Source organism: Strigops habroptila, chromosome 23, assembly GCF_004027225.2.
Source record: "Strigops habroptila isolate Jane chromosome 23, bStrHab1.2.pri, whole genome shotgun sequence".
In the NCBI taxonomy this organism is placed as follows: domain Eukaryota; kingdom Metazoa; phylum Chordata; class Aves; order Psittaciformes; family Psittacidae; genus Strigops; species Strigops habroptila.
In genome coordinates this window covers 513442-535503 of record NC_044299.2, presented here as the reverse complement: position 1 = coordinate 535503, position 22062 = coordinate 513442, and the positions used below count along the sequence as shown (strand labels likewise).

Here is a 22062-nt window from a genome sequence, read left to right as displayed (position 1 = left end):
TCCCAGGCGGGTGCCCCCTCCCTGCGGCCCCATAGGGAAGGGGGGGGGCCGGGACCCCCCATGGCTGTCCCGTGCCGGGCGCTGAGCGCAGCAAAGCGCTTTGTGGCAGCCTCTGCAGCCCCGGCAGATTCCGGCGGGCGCCAATGGCCGCGCCGGGCTCTAATCCCCGCCCCGGCCGGGAATTAGCGCCCGCTAAGCCGGGCTCAATCAACCCTCCCGCACACAACAGCGCCGGGGCCCCCAGCCGGGGGGGGGGAAAAGGGGGGGCACCCCCAGCCCCACATATGTGGGGCACAGCGAGGGTGGATCCCCGTCTTGTGTTCTCACCAACAGCACCTATGGGGCAGTGTTGTGGGTGTCCCCCCACTCCAAGTCAGCCCCAGGGATGGAGGGGGGGGCGCACCTCGGGGTGGTCCCCGCTATTCGGGGAGGGGGGGGGAAGCCTTTTTGTGTGTCACCGGGCAGCGAAGTGGTTAATGAAGGGGGGAGTGGGGGGGTGGCGGGATCCCACCCCCGGGGCCGGCCCGGGGGGTGCTTATAAAGGTGGTTGCGGGCGGCCCCCGGGGAGGGGAGCGGGGCCGAGTGGGGCAGCAGCAGCGGGGCCAGGCCATGCGGGAGCTGCGCTCGTCCTCCTTCTGGAGGGCCGTCCTGGCCGAGTTCCTGGGCAGCCTCCTCTATACCCTGCTGGGGCTGGGGGCGTCCCTGCGCTGGGCCCCGGGCCCCCCCAGCGTCCTGGGGGCTGCCCTAGCCTTTGGGCTGGCTCAAGCCACCCTAGTGCAGGTGTTGGGTCATGTCAGCGGGGGCCACGTCAACCCGGCCATCACCTTGGCTTTCCTGATGGCCTCACAGCTCTCGGTGGCCCGGGCCATGGGCTACCTGCTGGCACAAGTGCTGGGTGCGCTGGCCGGGGCCGGGGTGCTCTATGGGGTGACACCGGCCCCGATCCGCGGCACCCTCGGTCTCAGCGCGGTGAGCGGGGAGTGGGGCTCCCGGAGGGTGTTTTGGGGGTGCCATGGGGATGTAATGGGGGATGGAGATGATGAATGGGGCTAATGGGGGGTTAATGAAGGGTTTAGGGGGTCTGGGAGGTGCTTGGAGCTTTGGGGTTGAGGGGGGCTGTAATGGGGTATTGAGATGCTGAATGCGGTTAATGGGGGGTTTAGGGGGGCTGGGAGGTGTCTGGGGCTTTGGGGGTGTGTGTATGGGGCTGTAATGGGGGAGTGAGATGATGAATGGGGCTAATGGGGGGTTAATGAAAGGTTTAGGGGGTCTGGGGGTGCTTGGAGCTTTGGGGTTGAGGGGGGCTGTAATGGGGGATTGAGATGGTGAATGGGGGTAACGGGGGTTAATGGGGAGTTTAGGGGGTCTTGGAGGAGCTTGGGGATGGGGGGGCATTAATGGGTGCTGGGAATCCAAATCCTGGGTGAGCAGGGATTTAGCGTGCTGGGTCAGTGCGGGTCTCTGGGGGGTGCTGAGCCCCGTCCCCCCCCCCGCTGCAGCTACACCCCGGCGTGGGGCCGGGCCAGGGCACGGTGGTGGAGCTGCTCCTGACCGCGCAGTTCGTGCTCTGCGTCTTCGCCAGCTTCGACGACCGCCACGACGGGCGCCCGGGCTCGGCCTCGCTGCCCATCGGCTTCTCCCTCGCCCTCGGCCACCTCTTCGGGGTAAGAGCGGCCGCGGGGGTCCCCCCGCACCGCACATCGGGGGCAGCGGGGACGGGTCCGGCACCCACCGCCGCGTCCTCCTCCCGCAGATCCACTACACGGGCGCCAGCATGAACCCGGCGCGCTCCTTCGCGCCCGCCGTCATCACCCGCAACTTCACCAACCACTGGGTAAGTGCTGCGGGGGGGGAACCCCGCATCCCTCCCGCATCCCTGTCCCGGGACCCCCCCCCCCCCCCCCGCCACCATTGCGCTGGGTAATGGGGTACCCGGTGCCGGTGCCCACCCCGCGCCCCCCCCCGCAGGTGTTCTGGGCGGGTCCGGTGCTGGGCGCGGCGCTGGGCTCGGTGCTGTACGAGTTCGCGCTGTGCCCGCGGCCGCGCAGCCTGGCCGAGCGCTTGGCCGCCCTCAAGGGAGCGCCGCCCGCCACCGAGCCGCCGCCCGCGCCGCCGGCGGAGCCGCTGGAGCTGAAGACTCAGGGCTTGTAGGTCCCGCCCGCCCCGCCGCTTGGCTGCGTTGTGGTGCGTGTGTGTGCGGCGGGCGGCGGCGGGGCCCGGCCCCCGCGAACCGCCGCGGCGGGAGCGCTGTGTTCGGTGCATTAAACAGCAGCGTTTATTTTGGTAACCGGCCGTGCCCGGCGCCGGGGACCGGGGATGGAGAGAACCGGGGATGGGGGGGACCGGGGATGGGGGATGGAGAGAACCGGGGATGGGGGAGACCGGGGATGGAGAGAACCGGGGATGGGGAGGACCGGGGATGGGGGAGACCGGGGATGGGGGGGACCGGGGATGGGGGGGACCGGGGATGGGGGGGACGGGGGATGGGGGGGACCGGGGATGGGGGGACGGGAGATGGGGGGGACCGGGGATGGAGAGGACCGGGGATGGGGGGACCGGGGATGGGGGGGACCGGAGATGGGGAGGACCGGGGATGGAGAGGACCGGGGATGGGGGGACCGGGGATGGGAGGGACCAGCCCGAGCCCGCGTCGCCCCGGCAACCGCGCGAGAGCTGCCGGGAGGCGCGGTCCGTTCCCGCGCCAGCAGGGGAGGCCCCCGCCCTGCGCCGCACTTAAAAGGGCGATGCCGCGCATGCGTGCACCACGGAGGGGGGGGACACACCGCATCGATGCGGGAGAGGGGAGGGGGGCGCAGGGTCGGTGCGGACAGCGAGGGGACGGGAGGAGCTGCGAGGCACCGGCCGCACGGGTTATGCGGGAGGCGGGAGGCGAGGGAGGGAGGAGTGGGGCCCACAGCGTGCGCTGGGCGGGAGTTGCCGCTTTAAGCCCTTGAGCGGGGCGGGGCCGCCGGGCGCGGGAACTGGGGCTGTTGTGTAACGGCGCCCCCGCGCCGGCTCGCGGGGCCGCGGGAACGGGCCGGGAGCGGCGGGAGCTCCGGTACCGGCTGCAGCGGCCGGGGTTGGGGGGGGTAACAGGGGGCGCTGGTGCCCGCCCCGCACAAGGCCCCCGGTTGCCGGCGCCGCGCCGCGCTGCATGGACTGGTACATGATGAACTGCGAGCTCCTCGCTACCTGCAGCGCTCTGGGCTACCTGGAAGGGGACGTGTACCACCGGGAGCCAGACTGCCTCGGTACCGGAGGGGCCGGCGGGAGGCGGCGGCGGGGCTGAGGGTGGCGATGGGGGGCTCACCCCACCGTGTCCCCCCGTTCAGAGAGCGTCAAGGACCTCATCCGGTACCTGCGCCATGAGGATGAGACCCGGGATGTGCGACAGCAACTTGGGGCAGCCCAGATCCTACAGAACGATCTCCTGCCCATCCTGGTGCAGTACCCGCAGGACAAGGTCCTGTTCGACGCCGTGGTCAGGTACAGGGGGGAAGGTTGGGGGGGCCCGTGGGGGTCCCGTGGGGCTCCCCATGGAGCATCATTGTTCCCCTCGTAGGCTGATGGTGAACCTGACGCAGCCGGCGCTGCTCTGCTTCGGCAAAGTCCCACCGGATGCAACCTCCCGGCACCACTTCCTCCAGGTCTTGTCCTATCTCCAGGCCTATAAAGAGGTGAGTCTGACCCCCCCCATGGGCTGGGGGCTCTCCCCGAGCCCCCCTCGCTGACACAGGGGTTTCTACAGGCGTTTGCCAGTGAGAAAGTCTTTGGGGTGCTCAGTGAGAAGCTCTATGACCTGCTGCAGCTTGTGAGTGCCATATCCCTGTGTGGGGTCTGTCCCCGTGGGTGCTGCGGGGACCCCTCCCGGCTCCATCCCCGTGGGTGCTGCGGAGACCCCTCCCGGCTCCATCCCCGTGGGTGCTGCGGGGACCCCTCCCGGCTCCATCCCCGTGGGTGCTGCGGGGACCCCTCCCGGCTCCATCCCCGTGGGTGCTGCGGGGACCCCTCCCGGCTCCATCCCCGTGGGTGCTGCGGGGACCCCTCCCGGCTCCATCCCCGTGGGTGCTGCGGGGACCCCTCCCGGCTCCATCCCCGTGGGTGCTGCGGGGACCCCTCCCGGCTCCATCCCCGTGGGTGCTGCGGGGACCCCTCACGGCTCCGTCCCTGCAGGACTGGGAGCAGCGGCAGGAGGAGGACACGCTGCTCATCGAGAGGATCCTGCTGCTGGTGCGCAATGTGCTGCATGTTCCCCCGGACCCCACCGAGGAGCAGGTGCTGGATGGGACCCTTCACTGGGTGCTGCAGGCCTGGGGCCATAGTGGGGGTGCTGAGCCCCCCTCCCCATGTCCCCCAGGGTGTGGATGGTGACGCCACCGTGCATGACCGGGTGCTGTGGGTGCTGCACATCAGCGGCATGGACGATCTGCTCAAGTTCCTGGCCAGCGCCCAGATGGAGCAGCAATGGGCGCTGCATGTCCTGGAGATCATCTCCCTCATGTTCCGTGACCAGGTGAGTGGAGCAGGGGCCGGTGGGGCAGGGACCCCCATGGACCCCCCACCCCACAGCGCTGACAGTGCTGCCCGCAGAGCCCGGAGGACCTGGCGGCACTGGGGCAGGGGCAGGCGGGCGCTGAGCACGGGGAGGACACACGGGAGCTGCAGAGCCTGCGGCAGCGGGAGCTGGCGGAGAAGAGGACCCGAGCGCTGCAGCGCCCGTATAGGTGTGGGCAGGGGGGTGGCAGCACCGGGACCCCCGTGGTGGGGTCAGCGCTGCTCAGACCATGTCCCCCCCTTTGCTCCAGGCACTCCCGGTTTGGCGGCTCCTACGTCCTGCAGGGCCTGAAGGCGATTGGGGACCGGGATGTGGTGTTCCACAAAGGGCTGCACAATGTGAGCACGGGGATGGGGATGGGATGGGGATGATGCCGGAGGGGTCTAAATGTGGCTGCTCCGTGTTCAATGCCCGCAGCTGAAGAGCTACAGCCACGACCTGGGCAAGGAGCCGCGGCGGGTGCCCCGGCGGCGCCAGGCGGCCCCCGAGGCCGAGCTTCCCCATCGCTCCGCACGCAACGTCCGGCTCTTCCTGCGCTGCTTCTGCCAGGACTTCCTGGAGGGCTGCTACAACCGCCTGATGCTGCTGGTCAAGGTGAGGGGCTGCGGGGGGGCTGGGACCCCCTCCTTGGGCTGCGGGACCCCCGCTGAGCCCCACATCCTGCGCCTCCCCAGGACCAGTTAGTGCGGGAGAAGGCTCAGCAGCACGATGAGACCTATTACCTGTGGGCTTGTGCCTTCTTCATGGCCTTCAACCGGCACCGGGGCTTCCGCCCGGAGCTGGTGTCGGAGACAGTGGGTGTCCGCGCCTTCCACTTCATCGAGCAGAACCTCACCACCTACTATGAGATGGCATTGATGGACAAGAAGGAGGCCGTGACCTGGGCACGCAGGTGGGTGCTTGGGTGCCCTATCTCTGCTTGGATGGGGCTTGGAGCAACTCGCTCTAGTGGAAGGTATCCCCAGAGCTGGATGAGCTTTAAGGTCCTTTCCAACCCATTCCATGGTTTTATGACCACACTGCACATCCCCAGGATGCACTTGGCTCTCAAGGCGTACCAGGAGCTGCTGCGCACGGTGCAGGAGATGGACCGGTCCCCAGAGCAGGCGGTGCGGGACAGCAGCCAGGTCATCAAGAGTGAGTCCCTTTGTCCCTGCATCCATCCCGGCTTGGGGAATGTCATTTCACCTTCCTCCTCCTCCTCCTCCTCCTCCCCAGGCAACATCTTCTACCTGATGGAATACCGGGAGCTCTTCCTCACGCTCTTCCGCAAGTTCGACGAGACCAAGCAGCCGCGCAGCTTCCTGCGGGACCTGGTGGAGACGGCGCATCTCTTCCTCCGCATGCTGGAGCACTTCTGCCGCGGCCGCTCCGGCCTCGTGGTGCAGGTTGGGATGGGGCCACCCCACCGGTGGGTCCCTACAGGGCACAGGCAGCCCCCCCATACCTCATCCTTGTCCCCCTATAGAGCAAGCGTGTGCGGAGGAAGAAGCAGCCCCGTGCGCCTGCAGCCACGGCCCCGCAGCCGCCCAGCACCGAGGAGCTGCAGGAGCTATGGGAAGGGCTGGCCCCACAGCTCCAGGCTTGCCTGCAGGTAGAGGACGGCTCCAGCCCCATAGCGGGGACCCCGGGGTGTCCCGGTGTGGGGCACAAGGTGACGGTGTCCCACACAGGGCGAGGTGTCCCTCCCCGAGGACGTGGTGCCCTTCGACGCCGCCTCGGAGACGCCGGTGGAGGAGCAACGCGCCGAGGCTCTGCTGCGCATCCAGGGCTGCCTGCGGGATGCTCGGGTCCCCCAGGCCCTGCGGCTGCTCCGCTCTGCCCGGTACCGGCACCGCGCTCCCCGTCCCGCACCCGGTGCACGGGCACGGTGACAGCCTGTCCCTGTCTCTCCCCAGGGATGTGTGGCCCGAAGGGGACGTGTTCGGATCCGCCGATGCGGGGCCGCCCGAGGAGACCCGGCTGCTGCGGGACATCCTCTTCGCTCCGCTGCCACGTGAGTCCATGGCCGGTGGCACCGGGAGTGGGGGGCTGTGGTTTGGGGGTGCTCCAGACCCTCAGTGCTGTCCCATTGCAGAGCATGCACCCCCCGAGGCTGAGGAGCCGGAGGAAGATGAGGAGGAGGAGGAGGAAGAGGAGGAAGAGACCGTGCAGGTGTCGGAGAAGGAGTTCAACTTCCTTGACTACCTGAAACGGTGAGAGGGGGATCCAGGGGTGGGTCTGGAGGGGTTTGGGGGGATCCCCACTCACCGGAGCTACCGGGGCAGGTTTGCCTGTGCCCCTGTGGTGCGGGCGCTGGTGCTGCTGCTGCGGGGGTACCCCCGCAACACCCCCCGCACCAACCACTGCGCCGCCCGCCTGCTGCACCGCCTGGCCCGCGACCTGCACATGGAGCCGCTGCTCTTCCAGCTCTCCCTCTTCGCCCTCTTCAACCGGCTGCTTCACGACCCCGCCGCCGGCGCGCACCAGGTCAGACGGGTCCCGGTTCCATCCCCTCTTCCCGGGAAAGGGTCCGTGTCCCCCAGCCCCGTTCTCGCCCACAGGAGCTGGTGGCGTTGGCCAAGTTCATCCTGGGCAAGTTCTTTGCGCTGGCGGCCACCAACAAGAAGGCGTTTGTGGAGCTGCTCTTCTGGAAGAGCCCAGCGGCCGCCCGGGAGATGAGCGAGGGCTACGGCTCCCTGCGGGAGGGAGAGGGGTGAGAGGGGCTGGCGATGGGGGTGCTGCCCTCCCTATCGCATCCTATCGCATGCTGTCGCATCCTATCGCATCCTATCGCATCCTATCGCATCCTATCGCATCCTATCGCATCCTATCGCATCCTATCGCTTCCTATCGCATCCTATCGCATCCTATCGCATCCTATCGCATCCTATCGCTCCCGTTACCTCCCTTTACCATCCTTCACCTTCTCTCTGTCTCTGCCCAGGGCTGGCAGGAGCCGGGCACCCCCCTGGACCCCGCAGGAGGAGCAGGAGCTGCGGGAGCTCTATTGGAAGTACAAGGAGGTGGAAGGTACCGGGGCTGGGGTTTGGGGGTGCAGCGGGACCCCCGGGGGGTGTCGGAGGCTCCATCCCTGTATCCTCGGCTCCCGCAGGCTCGGACGTGGCTGGAGCCCTCCTGGCCCAGCTCCCGGCGCCCGGGCGCACGCGGAGGCACGTTGTGAAGCACTTGGTGCGGTTGGGGCTGGTCGGCAGCGCCCGCGACCTCCCGCGGCAGAGGTGGGTCAGGGACCCCCTCCTCCATGGGGGACAAGCGGGGTGGTTGCTGGGCCCTGGGGCTGGGACTGACCCCCATGTCCCCCCCGCAGGAAGGGCACCCGCATCGTGCTGTGGACGCAGGAGCAGGAGGAGGAGCTGACGCGGCTCTTCGAGGAGTTCCGGGGCTCGGATGGTGAGTGGGGCGGGGGGGGCAGCCCCCCGTTAGCACCCCAGTGCCCTCTGTTATTTCCTCCTGTATCCCCCTGTTATCCCATGTTATGTCCCCCTGTTATCCCACGTTATTTCCCCCATTATCTCCTGTTATTTCCCCCCTTATTCCCCATTATTTCCCCTGTTATTCCCGGTTATTTCCCCCCATTATCCCTTGTTATCTCTCTCTTATCCCCCATTATTTCTCCCTATTATCCTTCTGTTATTCTCTCGTTATCCACCGTTATTTCTCCCTCATTAACCCTTGTTATTCCCTGTTATTTCTCCCTGTTATCCCCCATTATTTCCCCCGTTATCCCTTGTTATTCCCCCCCGGCTAACCGCGTTATCCCTCCATTATCCCCCTGTTGTTTCCCCCCGTTGCCCCCCGCAGACGTGCTGGGCCACATCCTGCAGCACCTGACTGCGCGGCGCTCGCGGGCGCGGGTGGTGGACAAGCTGCTGGCGCTGGGGCTGGTGGCGACGCGTGCGGAGCTCTACAAGAGGCGCCGGAGGAAGGGCCATGGCCCTGCACCGGTACCGGTACCACGGGGGAGGCTGCTGGAGCTGGGGCGGCCCAGTGGGTGCTGCCCCGTCACAGGCACCCAAACCCTGCCGGTCCCCGCAGGGAGCGCCAGCGGTGCCGGCACAGGACAGCTCCGAGGATGGGGACAGTGAGGAGGAGGAGGAGGATGAAGAGGAGGATGATGAAGACCCCATGGAGGGGTCTGAGGAAGGGGCCGGGCAGGGCCTGGCGCAGCGGCTGCATCAGGAAGGTGGGTTTGGGGCTCGGAGCCCCCTGGTTGGGCTTTGCTTGGCTGCGGGGCCGCATCCTGCTTCACCCATCGCTGTGCCCCCAGGCCTGGCCGGGCCCCTGCGCTGGCTCCAGAGCTGCCTGCGGAGGACGGCTGGGGACCGCGAGGAGGACGGTGAGGAGGGGGGGGCCGGGCAGGGGCTGGGGGGGGGTCCAGGGCCCGCTCCGGGGCTCACCGGGCTCACGGGGCTCAGGCACGTCCCACGCGGTGCCGCTGGTGCCGCTCTCGGAGGAGAATGAGGACGCGATGGAGGACCGGCGGTTCCAGGCGCTGCTGCGGCGGCTGGGGCTGCGGCCCCCCGACAGCGAGCAGGTGAGGGGCTGGTACCTGTCGCGGTTCCCATCCCTGTCCCAATTCCCGTTCTTGTCCCCATCCTTGTTCCCATCCCCATTCCCATCTCAGTTCCCTGTCCGCATCCCAATCCCCTGTCTCTATTACAGTTCCCCTCCCTGTGCCCATCCCCATCCTCGTTCCCATCCCTCTCCCCCTCGCAGTTCCCATCCCTGTCCTTGTCCCCATCCCCATTGCAGTTCCCATTCCTGTCCTCCCCATCCCAGTCCTTTTCCCCATCCCAGTTCCCATCCCCATCCCTGTCCTTGTCCTCATTCCATTTCTCACCTGGTTTGCATCCCCATCCCAGATCCCATTCCTGTTCCCATCCTCATCCCAGATCCCATTCCTGTTCCTGTCCCTCTCCCTGTTCGCATCCCCATCCTACTTCCTATACCCAGTCCCATCCCTGTTCCCGTGCTCATCCCCATCCCAGCCCTGCAGCCTCTCCCCTCTGTGCCCAGGAAACCTTCTGGCGCATCCCGGCTGCGCTCACCCCGCGGCAGCTCCGCCGTGCAGCCGCCTCCATCGCCCACCATGGCCCTGACCCCTCGGGGTCCCCCCAGGGGCTGCCGGAGCCACCCCGGTGCCCGCAGGACCCTGATCCAGGTAAGGAACCTTGGAACAGTTGGACTTGGTGCTCTTAAAGCTCTTTCCCACCCCATTGATTCCATGATTCCACATTTCTCATGCCCAGCAGCATCACCGCAGCCGCCGGATTCAGAGAGGTGAGAACTGGTCCCATCCCCACTCCGGGGGTCCCTGAGCTCACCCCTGAGCTCTGTCCCCCCCACTGCAGCCCCAGCCCGGTGCAGCCACACAGCAAGAGGCAGCGGGACCTTGACAGCGAGGACGAGGCCTCCGGGAGCTCCGGTGGGTCCAGCCTGGCGCTGGGGGGGGGTTATGGGGTGCCCCCTGTCCCCCCGCACCCCTGGGTTGGGTGCTGAGCCCCTTCCCTGCTCCATTCACCCCCAGGCCCAGCGCTGCCGCCTGAGGACAAGGAGCTGCAGCCCCTGGGGAGGAGGAAGCGCATCCGCCGCGTGGAAGAGGAGGAGGAGGAAGGTTGAAGCTCCCCTTGGGCTGTTTCCTATAGGTGTTAAAGCTGGTTTTAAGGGTGCTGCAGAAGCACCTTTTCCCCCATGTCCTGGTGTCTCCGTTTCTTTGTTTTATCCCAAAATCTTCCCTTTTCCCATGGATTTCTTTACTTTTGGGCTGTTTTCTCCCCCACAACGCATTTATCTCTGGACCCACCTAATAAATCGATGCAGCTCTTGGCCTCGTCTGCTCTGTGGGGCTGGGGTCCTGGCCGTGCACGCTGCCCTGTCGCTGCGCCAGGACCCGCGTGTCGCAACAGCCCCTGATAACAGCGGCTATAAAGGGGCCGCAGGGGCTGCACCCGCAGCACTGGGACCGGGCAGGGGCTACCAGCGAGCGGGTGAGCCGGGGCTGGGGGGGGGTCCGGGGGGGGCTATGGCTGTGCCATAGAGGGGGTTAACAGCGCTCTGCCCCCTCCATAGGCTGTCCCAGAGCTGCGCCATGCCCCGGGCTCTGCTCTTCCTCCTCCTCCTCCTGCTGGGGGCCGTGCCCATGGCGCTGGGTGCTGGCACCGGGCCCGCGGCGCTGCTGGCGGAGCTGGCGCAGCACAACCCCCCGCAGGCGCTGCCGGGCCGCGGGTTCCGGTGCCGGGACCTGCGCCCCGCAGCCCTGCCCGGCTTCCCCGCGCTGCCGCCGCGGCCGCGGGCGCTGGTCCGGGCCGCCATGGCGCTGGCGCTCAGCGTCGCCGCCTGCAGCCCGCAAGCCGAGGCCGAGGTGCGGGGCTTGATGCGGGAGCTCGGTCCCTCCGCGGCCGCCGCGCTGCTGCGGGGGCTGGCGCGGCTGCGGCGGGACCCGGCGCCCGAAGCCGTGTCCCTCGTCCTGCTCAGCTTGGTGCGGCCCTGCGCGGCCGGCACCCCCCCCACCGCACCCGGGGAGCATCTGAGACCATCCCGAGCCATGGACCCCGCATCCGAGAGCATCCCGGTGCCGCAGTGCCACGGTGCCGTGCGGCGGCAGCGAGATGCTGACGATGCCTGCGCCCCGCCGGGGGAGCAGGAGGCTCATGGGGTGCTGGAGTGGGTGCCGGGCGTCAGCACCTTCTACAACCTGGGCACCAGCATCTACTACGCCTTCCAGGGCTGCGAGGTCATGGCTTCCACACGGGCGCTGGAGGTGGCCGAGGACCTGGGTTACGCCAGCCTGGCCGCGATTGCCGCTGCCGCCGGTGGCCCCGTGGCGCTGGGGGTGCAAGTGGGGCTCCAGCCGGGGCTCAGGGCCGGTGTACGGGCGCTCATCACATACTTCACCTCGGACGGGGAGCCCCCGACGGCCCCCAGTGCCCACAGTGGCCCCGTGCTCATCGTCTGAATAAAGGACCCGTGCAGTGGCTTCGTGTCCCTGTCCTGGGTGGCCGGGGTCAGATCAATGCGGGGCCGCCCTGCCCTGGGACACGGGGACCTTGTCCCCACGGGGAGGTCTTGTCAGAGCCACGTGGTGGCAGCCGGCCTGGCCCCATCGCTGTCGATAGTCCAGCCCTGTCCCCAGAGCCTGCCCCAGTCCTTACGGCTCTGTCCCTGTCCCCACCGCTTGTCCTCATCCCAGTGGCTGCGCAGCTTGGCCCCACAGCCTCTCCCTGTCCCCAGGGCTCTGTCTCCCTGTCCACAGGGGAGTCCCTGTCCCCAGGGCTCCCTCTTCATGCCCCTGTCCCAATTCCTCTTCCCCATGCTTCCCTGTCGCCATATCCCTGTCCCCACGTCCTTGTCTGTATGTTCCCCATCCCTGTCCCCATGTCCCTTTCCTCATCACTGTCCCCATATCCCTGTCCTCATGTCCTTGTCCCCCCATTCCTGTCCCATATCCCTGTCCCCATGTCCTTGTGCCTATGTTCCCCACCCCTGTCCCCATGTCCCTTTGCCCCATCACCATCCCCATATCCCTGTCCCAGTTCCCCTATTCCCTGCCCCATGTCCTTGTCCCTATGTTCCCCTAACCCCATCCCCATGTCCCTTTCTCCCATCACTGTCCCCCCATTCCTGTCCCATATCCCTGTCCCCATGTCCTTGTCCCTATGTTCCCCATCCCTGTCCCCATGTCCCTTCCCCCATCACCGTCCCCATATCCCTGTCCCAGTCCCCCATTCCCTGTCCCCATGTCCTTGTCCCTATGTTCCCCTATCCCCATCCCCATGTCCCTTTCTCCCATCACTGTCCCCATATCCCTGTCCCCGTATTCCCTGTTCCCCTATTCCCTGTCCAATGTCTCTCTCCCACGTCCCCCCATCCCCGCTCCCATCCCGGCTCCCCCGCTGGCCCCGCCCCGTGACGTCATTTCGGGGAAGCGGACATCCTGGGGGCGTGGCCTCGCCGTCCCGCTCCTCCAATCACCGCGCACAGCTGGCAGGGGGCGTGGCCTCCGCCCCTTCCTGCGCCGGGAGCCCGGAGCCGCCGAGGTGGCACCCGACGGGGGGACCCCGGGACAGGGACCCCGAGACAGGGACCCCGCTCGGGGCACAGGGAGGGGGTCACCCTCGGGGGGGTCCATTGGGGTGCTCAGGGGCACCCACCCCCCGGGTGCGGGGAACCTATCGGGGTGACGCGGGGGTGCAAGGCGGGGGGGGTCCGTTCTCGGGGTGTCCCTGCGGAGCGGCCCGGGGTGCTGCGAGGGGTGACGGGAGGAGCGGGGGGTGCGTGTGTCCCGGCCCCGGGGAAGCTCCGCCGCGGCTCAGAGCTTCCTCCCGGCCCAGGACGGGGCTGCAGCCCGGGGCGCTCCCTTCGGAGCAGCGGGACGCGGGAGCACCCACGGCCCCGTCGGAGCAGCGGGCCTCCGGAGCACCGTGCTGCGAGCAGGTACGTGTGTGCGGGGTGCTCTATGGGGTGCGCGGGCGCTGTTTCACTCCCTCTGGTCGCGCTGGGGCCGGGGGGTCGCTGGGGCCACGCTGACACCACCACCCCCCCGCACTCCCAAGCATGGCGCAGTGGCAGGAGGTGCAGAACTTGGCCAACGCGTACCTGGAGCAGATCCACCAGCTCTATGCCACAGCCGCGCTGCCCATGGCCGTGCGGCAGTGCCTGGCGGCATGGATCGAGGACCAAAACTGGTAACGGAGCGGGAAGGGGGGGTCTCGGGGCTGGGGGCGGTGTGTGCCGGACCGGTGCTGAGCCTGCGGTGCCACAGGCGCCAGGCGGCAGAGCCGCTCTCCTCCCATGCCCGGATGCTCTTCCACTCCTTGCTGGCGCTGCTGGGGGAGCGCCTGGGCAGCCTGGGGCTGGGCAATGAGGATTTCATGCTGAAGCACAACCTCCGCAAGGCCCACCGGGACCTCCAGGTAGGCGGCAGAGGGAGGTGCTGGGGTGGGGGTCCATGATGGGGGGGTCTCTGCACCCCTCTGACCCCCTCAGCCCCTCCGCAGGCCGCGTTCGAGGAGTGTCCAGAGGCCTTCGCCAACCTGGTGGCCAACCTGCTGCAGGAGGAGCGGCGCATCCTGCGCCTGGGGCAGGCGGGGGGGCAGGTAAGGCAGGTCCTGTCCCCCCCCCAGCGCACCCCATGGGGCTCTGCCACCCGCTGCCCCACAACACCCCATGTTTCCATAGGCGGGGGCAGCTCCAGCACCCAGCCCACCCCCAAGGAGCGACCGGGAGCAGCAGATCCAGCGGCGCTTGACTGAGTTCCACACAGCCCTGCAGGTAACGGACCCCCCCCGGACCCCCATGTCCCCATTCCCATGTCCCTGTCTCGGGGGGGCTGCCTGGCTCCTCACCCCCTTGTACCCCCAGGAAGCCGAACGCGCCTTCCGGCACCTTGAGGACATGCAGGACGCCTTTGACTTCTGCTTGAAGGTGCACTACCTGCCAGGTGAGGCTCAACCCAGCCTTCTGCTGCCCTGCGCCCCCCCCGTATCCCCCTGAACCCCCCCAAACTCCACCCGCAGGTGAGGACAGGACCAATGACCCCCAGTACGCACAGCAGATCCAAGCACTCCAGGCCAAGCTGCAGCTCCTGGACCGGCAGCGGCGGGTGAGGATGGGGGGCTCCGGGGATGGGGCTTAGTGGGGGGGTCCACGGCCATACCCCCTGCTCAGCCCCGTGTCCATCCATAGGAGGTGCTGGCTCAGATACAGCAGCTCCTGGGGCGCAGCGAGACGCTGCGGGACTTCCTGCTGCAGGAGCTGGAGGCCTGGAGGGACCGGCAGCAACGCGCCTGCATGGGGGCCCCCGAGGACACCCGCCTGCGCCCGCTGGAGACATGGTACTGCGGGGATGGAGGGGGACCCCGGGGTGGGGGGGGCCAGGGCCGGACCCTGCTGACACCCCCCCCCCCCCCGGTGCCGCAGGTTCACGGAGCTGGGCCAGGGGCTGTTCCAGCTGCTGCGGCTGCTGCGGGCACTGGGGGAGCTGCGGCAGAAGGTGACCTACGAGCGGGACCCGCTCAGGGCAGAGACCCCGCTCCTGGAGCAGCGGCTGAAGGAGCTGCTCTCATACCTGCTGCAGAGGTGGGGGGCACACACAGACGGGGGGGTGTATAAACGTGGGGGGGGGGACACAACCCTGACCCTGCCGGTGCCCCCCCGCTCCCTCGCAGAGCCTTCGTGGTGGAGCAGCAGCCCACGATGCCCAACGCCTTCAAGCGCCCTCTGGTGCTGCGAACCGCCACCAAGTTCTCGGCCCGCGCCCGCCTCCTCCTGCGCCTCCACGACCGCAACCACCACATGGAGGCCACGATCCACATCGACAGGTCGGGACCCCCGCCCCGCCCCGCCCCGCCACCTCCGGACCCCCCCTTCCATCAGCGCAGCAATGGGGGGGGGGTCCCCACTGACACCCTCTTGTCTATTGCAGGGACCCCCCCAAGATAAAGGGGTGAGAGATGAGTGATGGATGCAGTAGATGCGTGTCCTTCCCCCCCAGCCCGGGGGTCCCGGCCCCCCACCCTCCGCCTTTATCTGCCCCACAGGTTCCGCAGGTTCAACATCCTGACGTCGAGCAGCAAAACCCTCCTGGTGGGGGACAGTTCCCAGGAGGAGCTGGTCTGCGACTTCCAGTACCTTGTAGGGGCCCCCCCCCTTGGACCCCCAAGTCCTCTGTGGGGTGAGGACCCCAGCCCCTAACTCTCTCCTGCCCCACAGACACTGAAGGAGCAGAAGGACAGCAGGTCGGGCAAGGGCAGCAAAGGCGCCGGCGAGGTGGGTGCAGCCTTAGCAGGGGGCAGTGCGGGGCACGGGGGTGGCCGGTGCCCCACGGTGCCCCCTATTGCCCCACAGGGCCCCCTGGTCGTGACAGAGGAGCTGCACCTCATCACCTTCACGCTGGCGTACGCCTACTGCGGGCTGGAGCTGGAGCTGGAGGTGAGGGATGGGGCCGGAGGGCTTGGGGGGGGGCCGAGGGGGGCAGCCTGACCCCTGCTCTCCCCACAGACCTCCACGCTGCCCTTCATCATCATCTCCAACAACAGCCAGCTCTCCAGCGCCTGGGCCTCCATCCTCTGGTTCAACATGCTCAGCTCCAACCCCAAGGCGAGTGAGACCCCCTCCGCAGCATGGCCCTGTCCCCCTGTGCCTTGTGCATGTCCCTGTACCCCTGTCCCCTGCCCCAGTGCATGGCCCTGTTGCCCTGTCTCCTGTCCCCGTCCCTGTCCCCTGTCCCTATCCCTCTTCCCTATCCCTGTCCCTGTTCCTTGTCCCTGTTCCCTGTCCCTGTTCCCTATCTCTATCCCTGTTCCCTATCCATGTTCCCTATCCCTGTCCCCATTGCTATCCCTGTTCCCTGTCCCTCTTCCCTGTTCTCTGTCCCTGTTCCCTGTCCCTGTTCCCTGTTCTCTGTCCCTGTTCCCTGTCCCTGTTGCTATCCCTCGTCCATGGTCCCTGTCGCTATCCCTGTTCCCTGTTCTCTGTCCCTATCCCTGTCTCCGTTCCCTATCCCTGTTCCCTATCTCTATCCCTGTTCCCTATCCCTGTCCCTGTCGCTATCCCTGTTCCCTGTCCCTGTTCTCTGTTCTCTGTCCCTGTTTCCTGTCCCTGTTGCTATCCCTGTTCCCTGTCCCTGTTCCCTGTCCCTGTTCCCTGTTCCCTGTCCCTGTTGCTATCCCTGGTGCCTGTTCCCTGTCCTTGTCCCGGTCCCTGTTGCCGGTCCCTGTGCCCTGTCCCATCCCTGTCCCATCGCTCCCATCCCGCAGGAGCAGCAGTTCTTCTCGGCGCCCCCCCCCGGCGCCCTGGCCGCGCCTGGCCGAGGTGCTGAGCTGGCAGTTCCGGAGCGTGGCCGAGCAGGGCCTGAGCCGGGACCATCTCCTCATGCTGGCTGAGAAGCTCTTCGGTAAGGGGGGGCCCAGCCCCGAGACCCCCCCCCAGGGGCCGTGCTCCCCCTCACCCTGCTCTCGCCTCCAAGGCTCGAAGCCATCTCCAGAGAGCACCGTGACCTGGCCCAAGTTCTCCAAGGTGAGCAGCGCCCTCCATAGCCCCCCATTATCCCCCATAGCCCCCCATAACCCCCCATACCTCCCCATGGCCCTTATGGCCCCCCTTTTCCCTGCAGGACGGTGCCGCTGGCTTCTCCTTCTGGGCCTGGCTGGACGGGATCCTGGGGCTGCTCCAGGAGCACCTCAAGCAGCTCTGGAAGGATGGGTAAGGGGTGGGGGGCTGGTGGGGGGTGATGGAGGGGGGGACCCCGGGGGGGGCTGATGGTGCCTCCCCCAGGCTCATCCTGGGCTTCGTGAGCCGGAAGCAAGAGAGGAAGCTGCTGAAGGGGAAGAGGACGGGGACGTTCCTGATCCGGTTCAGCGAGAGCATCCTGGGGGGGGTCACCTGTACATGGGTGGAGCACCCTGAGAGTGGTGAGTGCCCCCCCCCATATCCCAGTAGTGGGTCCCCATACGGGATATCCCCATATCCCAGTAGTGGGTCCCCATACAGGATATCCCCATATCCCAGTAGTGGGTCCCCATACGGGATATCCCCATATCCCACCCCAGCAACACCACCACCACCACCCCCCCGCAGGGCCCCCCGCATTCCGCGCCGTGGTTCCCTACACGGCGGCCGAGCTGGTGTCCCTGGCGCTGCCCGACATCATCCGTGACTACCAGCTACTGGCAGAGGAGAACATCCCCGAGAACCCGCTCCGGTTCCTGCACCCCAACACCCCCCGTGACGAAGCCTTCGGGCCCTACTACAGCAAGAGGCAGGAGGGTACGGCCCTGGCGTGGTGTGGGACAATGGGGGGGTGTTGGTGTCTGCGGCCCCCCCCATGACATCCCCTCGCTGTCCTCAGGGAACCTGACGGAGCAGAAGAAGTACCTGAACCGGCGCCTCATCCGCGTGTCCTCCAGGTGAGGCAGGGGGATGCCACGTGGCAATGGGGACCCTCCTGTCCCTCCCCGCACCCTGACCCTGCATCTCTTCTATAGGCAGGCAAATGAGTCATGGCAGACGGAAGAGGAGTTGGTGGCTGCTACGGAGAACCTGGAGACGCTGAAGCTGCAGCCTGGTGGCCTGGGGACACCACAGCCTGGGAGCTCCGGGATGCAGCAGCCCAGGGACCCAGGGGTGCTGCAGGTCGTGTCTGGGAACCTGGGGTCAGTGCAGCCCACGAGCCCAGGGACAGTGCAGGTGATGGCCATGAGCCCCGGGGTGCTGCAGGTCACCTCTGGGAACCTGGGGCCAGTGCAGGTGATGGCCACAAGCCCCGTGGTGCTGCAGCCACAGCCCCGAGGCCTGGAGCCTCCGCAGCCGCTGCAGGTCGCATCAGGGGTCTTGGAGGTGCTGCAGCCAGAGATTGGGAACATGGAGCCGCAGCTGGTGCTGCAGCTCGTCCCCGAGGGCCAGGGGATGCTGCAGCCGGGACCTGGAGCTGTGGCGATGCTGCAGGTGTTGCCTGGAGGACAGCTGGTGCCCGGGGATGCAGGGATGCTGCAGCTGGTGCCCAGGGATGCGGGGATGCAGCAGCCGGTACCCGGGGATGCAGGGATGCTGCAGCCGGTGCCCGGTGATGCGGGGATGCAGCAGCCGGTACCCGGGGATGCAGGGATGCTGCAGCCGGTGCCCGGCGATGCGGGGATGCAGCAGTCGGTACCCGGGGATGCAGGGATGCTGCAGCCGGTGCCTGGGGACATGGGGATGCTGCAGCCGATGCCCGGGGATGCAGGGATGCTGCAGCTGGTGCCCAGGGATGCGGGGATGCAGCAGCCGGTACCTGGGGATGCAGGGATGCTGCAGCCGGTGCCCGGTGATGCGGGGATGCAGCAGCCGGTACCCGGGGATGCAGGGATGCTGCAGCCGGTGCCCGGCGATGCGGGGATGCAGCAGTCGGTACCCGGGGATGCAGGGATGCTGCAGCCGGTGCCTGGGGACATGGGGATGCTGCAGCCGATGCCCGGGGATGCAGGGATGCTGCAGCCGGTGCCTGGGGACATGGGGATGCTGCAGCCGATGCCCGGGGCTGCAGAGCCACTGCTGGTCCCTGAGGAGCCGGGGCCACTGCCGCCGGAGCTGAGGGACCTGGAGCCGCTGCCCGGGAGCCTGGAGATGCAGGAGCTCCTGCAGTCACTAACAGAGGGCTCGGGGACCCTGGAAACGCTGGATGCGGTGGAGCTGATGCTGGAGGCCGTGGACGGGCAGCTGCAGGGGCTGGATCCCGGGCTGGCGGGTGAGTGTCGGGGCCGGAGGGGGACAGGGGTGTCCCTTCGGCGCTGAGCTCTGCCCGCCCCCCGCAGGCAGCGCCGCGCTCCTGGATGCCCACGACCCGTTCCTGCCGCAGCCCGAGGACACGGCGCTGCCCGTCGCCGTCGGCTCCCTCTTCGCCACCGACATCCCCCCGCTCCACATCGACTCCAACGACTTCCAGTGACCCCCCCGCCTCGCCCTGTAAATAAACCTTTTCCTACCCCCTGCGGGTTGCGCCGCACACGAGGAGCCGCTTGTCTCCTTCAGCCCTTTATTCGCAACCCATAAATACCCGCGATAAATAGCGTCGAACAACACATAAATAACCCCCTCTAGAGGGGAATAAATAGTCGGGGGGGGCGCGGCCTCAGCGGGGGCCGGCGCTGTGGGTGAAGACGCGGCTCATGATGGTGCTGAAGGACTGGAGCCGCTGGAGCGCCAGGCGCTGCAGCAGCGGCTGAGCCCAGGTCTCGCTGGGGGCCATGGGGCGCCGGGGCGGGCGGGCGGGCTCCTTCTGCGGGGACAGCGGCGTTAAGGGGCTGATGGGGGGGGAACGGGCTCCCCTCGGGGATGCGGGTCCCCATCCCCTCACCTGCACCAGCCTCAGCAGCTGGTCCAGCGCGGCCTCCAGCCGGGGCAGGCGGCGGGCGGTGAAGATGTCGGAGCTCAGCAGGTCCCGGTAGTGCTGCAGCCCCTGGAGGATGCGGTGCAGGCAGCGCTGCGGGGACAGGGGGGTGAGAGGGGACCCTCACACATCCCCTGGCACCCCTGGGGACCCCAAGTGCACCCCTCAGCATCCCTGGGACCCCCAGCACCCATGGGAATCCCAAGTGCACCCCTCAGCATCCCTGGGGCCCCCAGCACCCATGGGAACCCCAAGTGCATTCCTCAGCAACCCTGGGACCCTCAGCACCCATGGGAATCCCAAGTGCATCCCTCAGCATCCCTGGGACCCCCAGCACCCATGGGAATCCCAAGTGCACCCCTCAGCATCCCTGGGACCCCCAGCACCCATGGGAATCCCAAGTGCAATCCCTCGGCACCCATGGGAGCCCCGGACACCTCTGGATCCCGGGCATAAGCACCAGCACCCCTGGAACCCCCTCATGCTCCCGTGTCCCCCAGCACCCCGTGTACCGTGTTGTTGGTGTCCAGCGTGGAGGGGTCGCAGGCGTCGCTGCAGCGGATCCGGGGGGGCCAGTTCTTGGGGTCCTCCTCGCTCAGGTGCGTCTCCTCCTGGCAGCGGGTGAAGGGTTAATGAGGTCCCCTCGTCCCCCGGCGCCCCCTGCCCTCGGGGCACGGTCCAGACTCCCCTTCCGAGCCCCCTCCGCGCTCACCAGGACCACGTGCGGCTCTTTGAGGGTCGCCACCAGTCGCGACAGCTCCCGAGAGAGGCTCTTGCAGGCGGCCCAGTTGGGGCCGGGGATCGGGACTGCGACCGAGGCCGGGGCCGCGGGCGGCGGCAGCAGCAGCGGGAGGCAGAGGCAGAGGCAGAGGCGTCGGAGCGGGTCCATGGCCGGTCGGTGCTGCCACCGGCGCCGCCACCGGGCTCTTATGGGGTGGCGGCAGGTGGGGAATCCCCGGGGCAGGTGGCACCCGCCCCCCGTTACTGCGAAATCGCCACCTCCCTCGAAAGCAGAACCGATACCGGGCCGGGGTCCCCGGGCTGCGCCCCGCCGCGCCCGGCCCCGCGCTGAGCCGAGACGGGACGGGACGGGCAGGAAAACCCGGGGCAGTTCCTGGCGGCTCCGCGGCGGCAGCGGCACGGGCGGGACCGGGACCCCCCGCCCGGTGCACCAGGGAGCCCTGGTGGGACGGGACCCCCGGAGCCCGGCAGTGTCCCCCCAGTGCGTCCCTCAGTGTCCCCTCCGGTGTTCCCCGTTGCCTCCGGGGTCGGCCGGGGCGGCCCCGTCGCAGCAACAGGCGGCTCCCCCGAGCCACGGTGTCCCGTCGGGGCTTCCCCCGTTCGCGCCCCCCGCGTCCCCCCACAGGCCCCGCGGCCCCGCCGGGTCGTGCTGCCCGTAGCGCCGCAATCGCGGCGGCCCCGACGGGGCGGCTCCGGCTCTTCCCCCTCCCGTCCGGCGGGGCTGCCCCCGGCCTTCCCCGGGCCAGGGGGCTCGCACCGGCCGCGCCTCAAGCACTGGGAGCGGTTCGTCCACGGTGGGTTCGGGAGGGGGCGGCCGGGGCGGGCGAACCGGGGGGAGTCAGCATCACGGACCGGCCACGGTGCGCTGCCTTGGGGACCCCGCGGGACACGGTGGGGCACGGTAGGACACGGTGGGGCACGGTGGGGCACAGAGGGACACGGTGGGGCACGGGGGGACACGGTGGGGCACGGAGGGGCACGGGGGGACACGGTGGATGCCCGGGAGCAGCGCAGGACATTATGGGGCATCTCGGGACACTTGAGGACCCCGGTACGTCCGGTTTCATCCTTTTTGTCCCCTCCGCCGCGCCGTTTAGTCCCGCCTCACTCAGGCGCTGATTGGCCAGCGCCCGCGGCTCTGCGTTGCCATTGGTCCGCCGCTCCCGGGAAGCGAGCCGGTTTCCCGGGCAGGAGCGCGGGGGGCGCGGTTGCCATAGCGACGGCGGCGGCCCCGGCCCGGCCGCGGCTGCGCAGCGGGACCAGCCCGGGCCCCGCTCGGTAACGGCGGGTCGTGGGCGGCGGCTCGGGGCGAGCGGGGACCCGCCCGGGTCTGCGGCTGCCGATACCGCCCGTGGGCCGGCGCCGGCCCGCGGAGACAACGGAGGCGGGTGCGGAGCTGGCCCCGCGCGGCCCGCGGGCGGGGGGGGGGGGGGGTGAGGCGGGGCTCGGAGTGTCCGGCTCCCCGCGGGGGGCGCTGCCGGTGCGGGGCCGGTGCTGCCCGTGCGGGTCCGGTGCTGCCGGTGTGGGGCCGGTGCTGCCCGTGTGGGTCCGGTGCTGCCGGTGCGGATCCGGTGCTGACCGTGTGGGTCCGGTGCTGCCCGTGTGGATCCGGTGCTGCTCATTGGGTCCGGTGCTGCCGGTGTGGGTCCGGTGCTGCCCGTGTGGGGCCGGTGCTGCCGGTGTGGATCCGGTGCTGCCCATTGGGTCCGGTGCTGCCGGTGTGGGTCCGGTGCTGCCGGTGCGGGGCCGGTGCTGCCGGTGCGGGCCTGGTGTTGCCGGTGCGGATCCGGTGCTGCCCATGTGGATCCGGTGCGGGGCCGGTGCTGCCGGTGATTCCACTCCTGGGAGTCACCAGCTGCCAGTGCCGGTCCCGGGGCCGGTGTTTCTCAGCCTCACTCGGTTC

At 68.7% G+C, this 22062-nt stretch overlaps 5 protein-coding genes across 5 annotated transcripts; 3 read left to right on the top strand and 2 right to left on the bottom strand.

The window, feature by feature from the left end:
- The first annotated feature begins 596 nt into the window (after positions 1 to 596).
- TIMELESS (timeless circadian regulator) lies at positions 597 to 10381 on the top strand. The gene is made up of 33 exons (XM_030510299.1): positions 597 to 969; positions 1500 to 1664; positions 1754 to 1834; positions 1969 to 2147; positions 3004 to 3251; positions 3333 to 3486; positions 3563 to 3677; positions 3749 to 3811; positions 4174 to 4275; positions 4358 to 4513; positions 4591 to 4724; positions 4806 to 4893; positions 4973 to 5149; positions 5230 to 5447; positions 5589 to 5692; positions 5774 to 5943; positions 6024 to 6149; positions 6229 to 6380; positions 6454 to 6551; positions 6633 to 6750; positions 6823 to 7024; positions 7099 to 7250; positions 7482 to 7567; positions 7650 to 7773; positions 7863 to 7945; positions 8357 to 8505; positions 8591 to 8738; positions 8823 to 8891; positions 8971 to 9089; positions 9572 to 9716; positions 9805 to 9835; positions 9907 to 9980; positions 10083 to 10381. The coding sequence occupies exons 1-33, from the start codon at positions 610 to 612 to the stop codon at positions 10172 to 10174; spliced, it is 4482 nt and encodes a 1493-aa protein (XP_030366159.1). The 5' UTR covers positions 597 to 609; the 3' UTR covers positions 10175 to 10381.
- Positions 10382 to 10643: 262 nt separating this feature from the next.
- Positions 10644 to 11527, top strand: APOF (apolipoprotein F). The gene is made up of 2 exons (XM_030510298.1): positions 10644 to 11068; positions 11102 to 11527. Exons 1-2 carry the CDS (start codon positions 10644 to 10646, stop codon positions 11508 to 11510), a joined length of 834 nt encoding a protein of 277 aa, XP_030366158.1. The 3' UTR covers positions 11511 to 11527.
- A 1047-nt stretch (positions 11528 to 12574) lies between these two features.
- STAT2 (signal transducer and activator of transcription 2) lies at positions 12575 to 19034 on the top strand. Its single transcript, XM_030510509.1, is given in 24 exon segments — positions 12575 to 12988; positions 13108 to 13239; positions 13317 to 13467; positions 13552 to 13650; positions 13733 to 13825; positions 13916 to 13994; positions 14071 to 14156; positions 14240 to 14388; positions 14474 to 14632; positions 14722 to 14874; positions 14979 to 14999; positions 15094 to 15187; positions 15266 to 15322; positions 15401 to 15484; positions 15554 to 15652; positions 16312 to 16347; positions 16349 to 16448; positions 16521 to 16570; positions 16668 to 16756; positions 16829 to 16965; positions 17132 to 17320; positions 17403 to 17460; positions 17539 to 18776; positions 18844 to 19034. Coding segments are annotated over 23 exon segments (3486 nt in total). The 5' UTR covers positions 12575 to 12988; position 13108; the 3' UTR covers positions 18978 to 19034.
- Positions 19035 to 19050: 16 nt separating this feature from the next.
- Positions 19051 to 20558, bottom strand: IL23A (interleukin 23 subunit alpha). Its single transcript, XM_030510558.1, has 4 exons — positions 20131 to 20558; positions 19931 to 20029; positions 19386 to 19511; positions 19051 to 19307 (listed from the first exon to the last, which is right to left on the bottom strand). Exons 1-4 carry the CDS (start codon positions 20305 to 20307, stop codon positions 19161 to 19163), a joined length of 549 nt encoding a protein of 182 aa, XP_030366418.1. The 5' UTR covers positions 20308 to 20558; the 3' UTR covers positions 19051 to 19160.
- A 705-nt stretch (positions 20559 to 21263) lies between these two features.
- LOC115618589 (predicted GPI-anchored protein 58) lies at positions 21264 to 21959 on the bottom strand. Its single transcript, XM_030510297.1, has one exon. It carries the CDS (start codon positions 21957 to 21959, stop codon positions 21264 to 21266), a length of 696 nt encoding a protein of 231 aa, XP_030366157.1.
- Between the last annotated feature and the right edge of the window lie 103 nt (positions 21960 to 22062).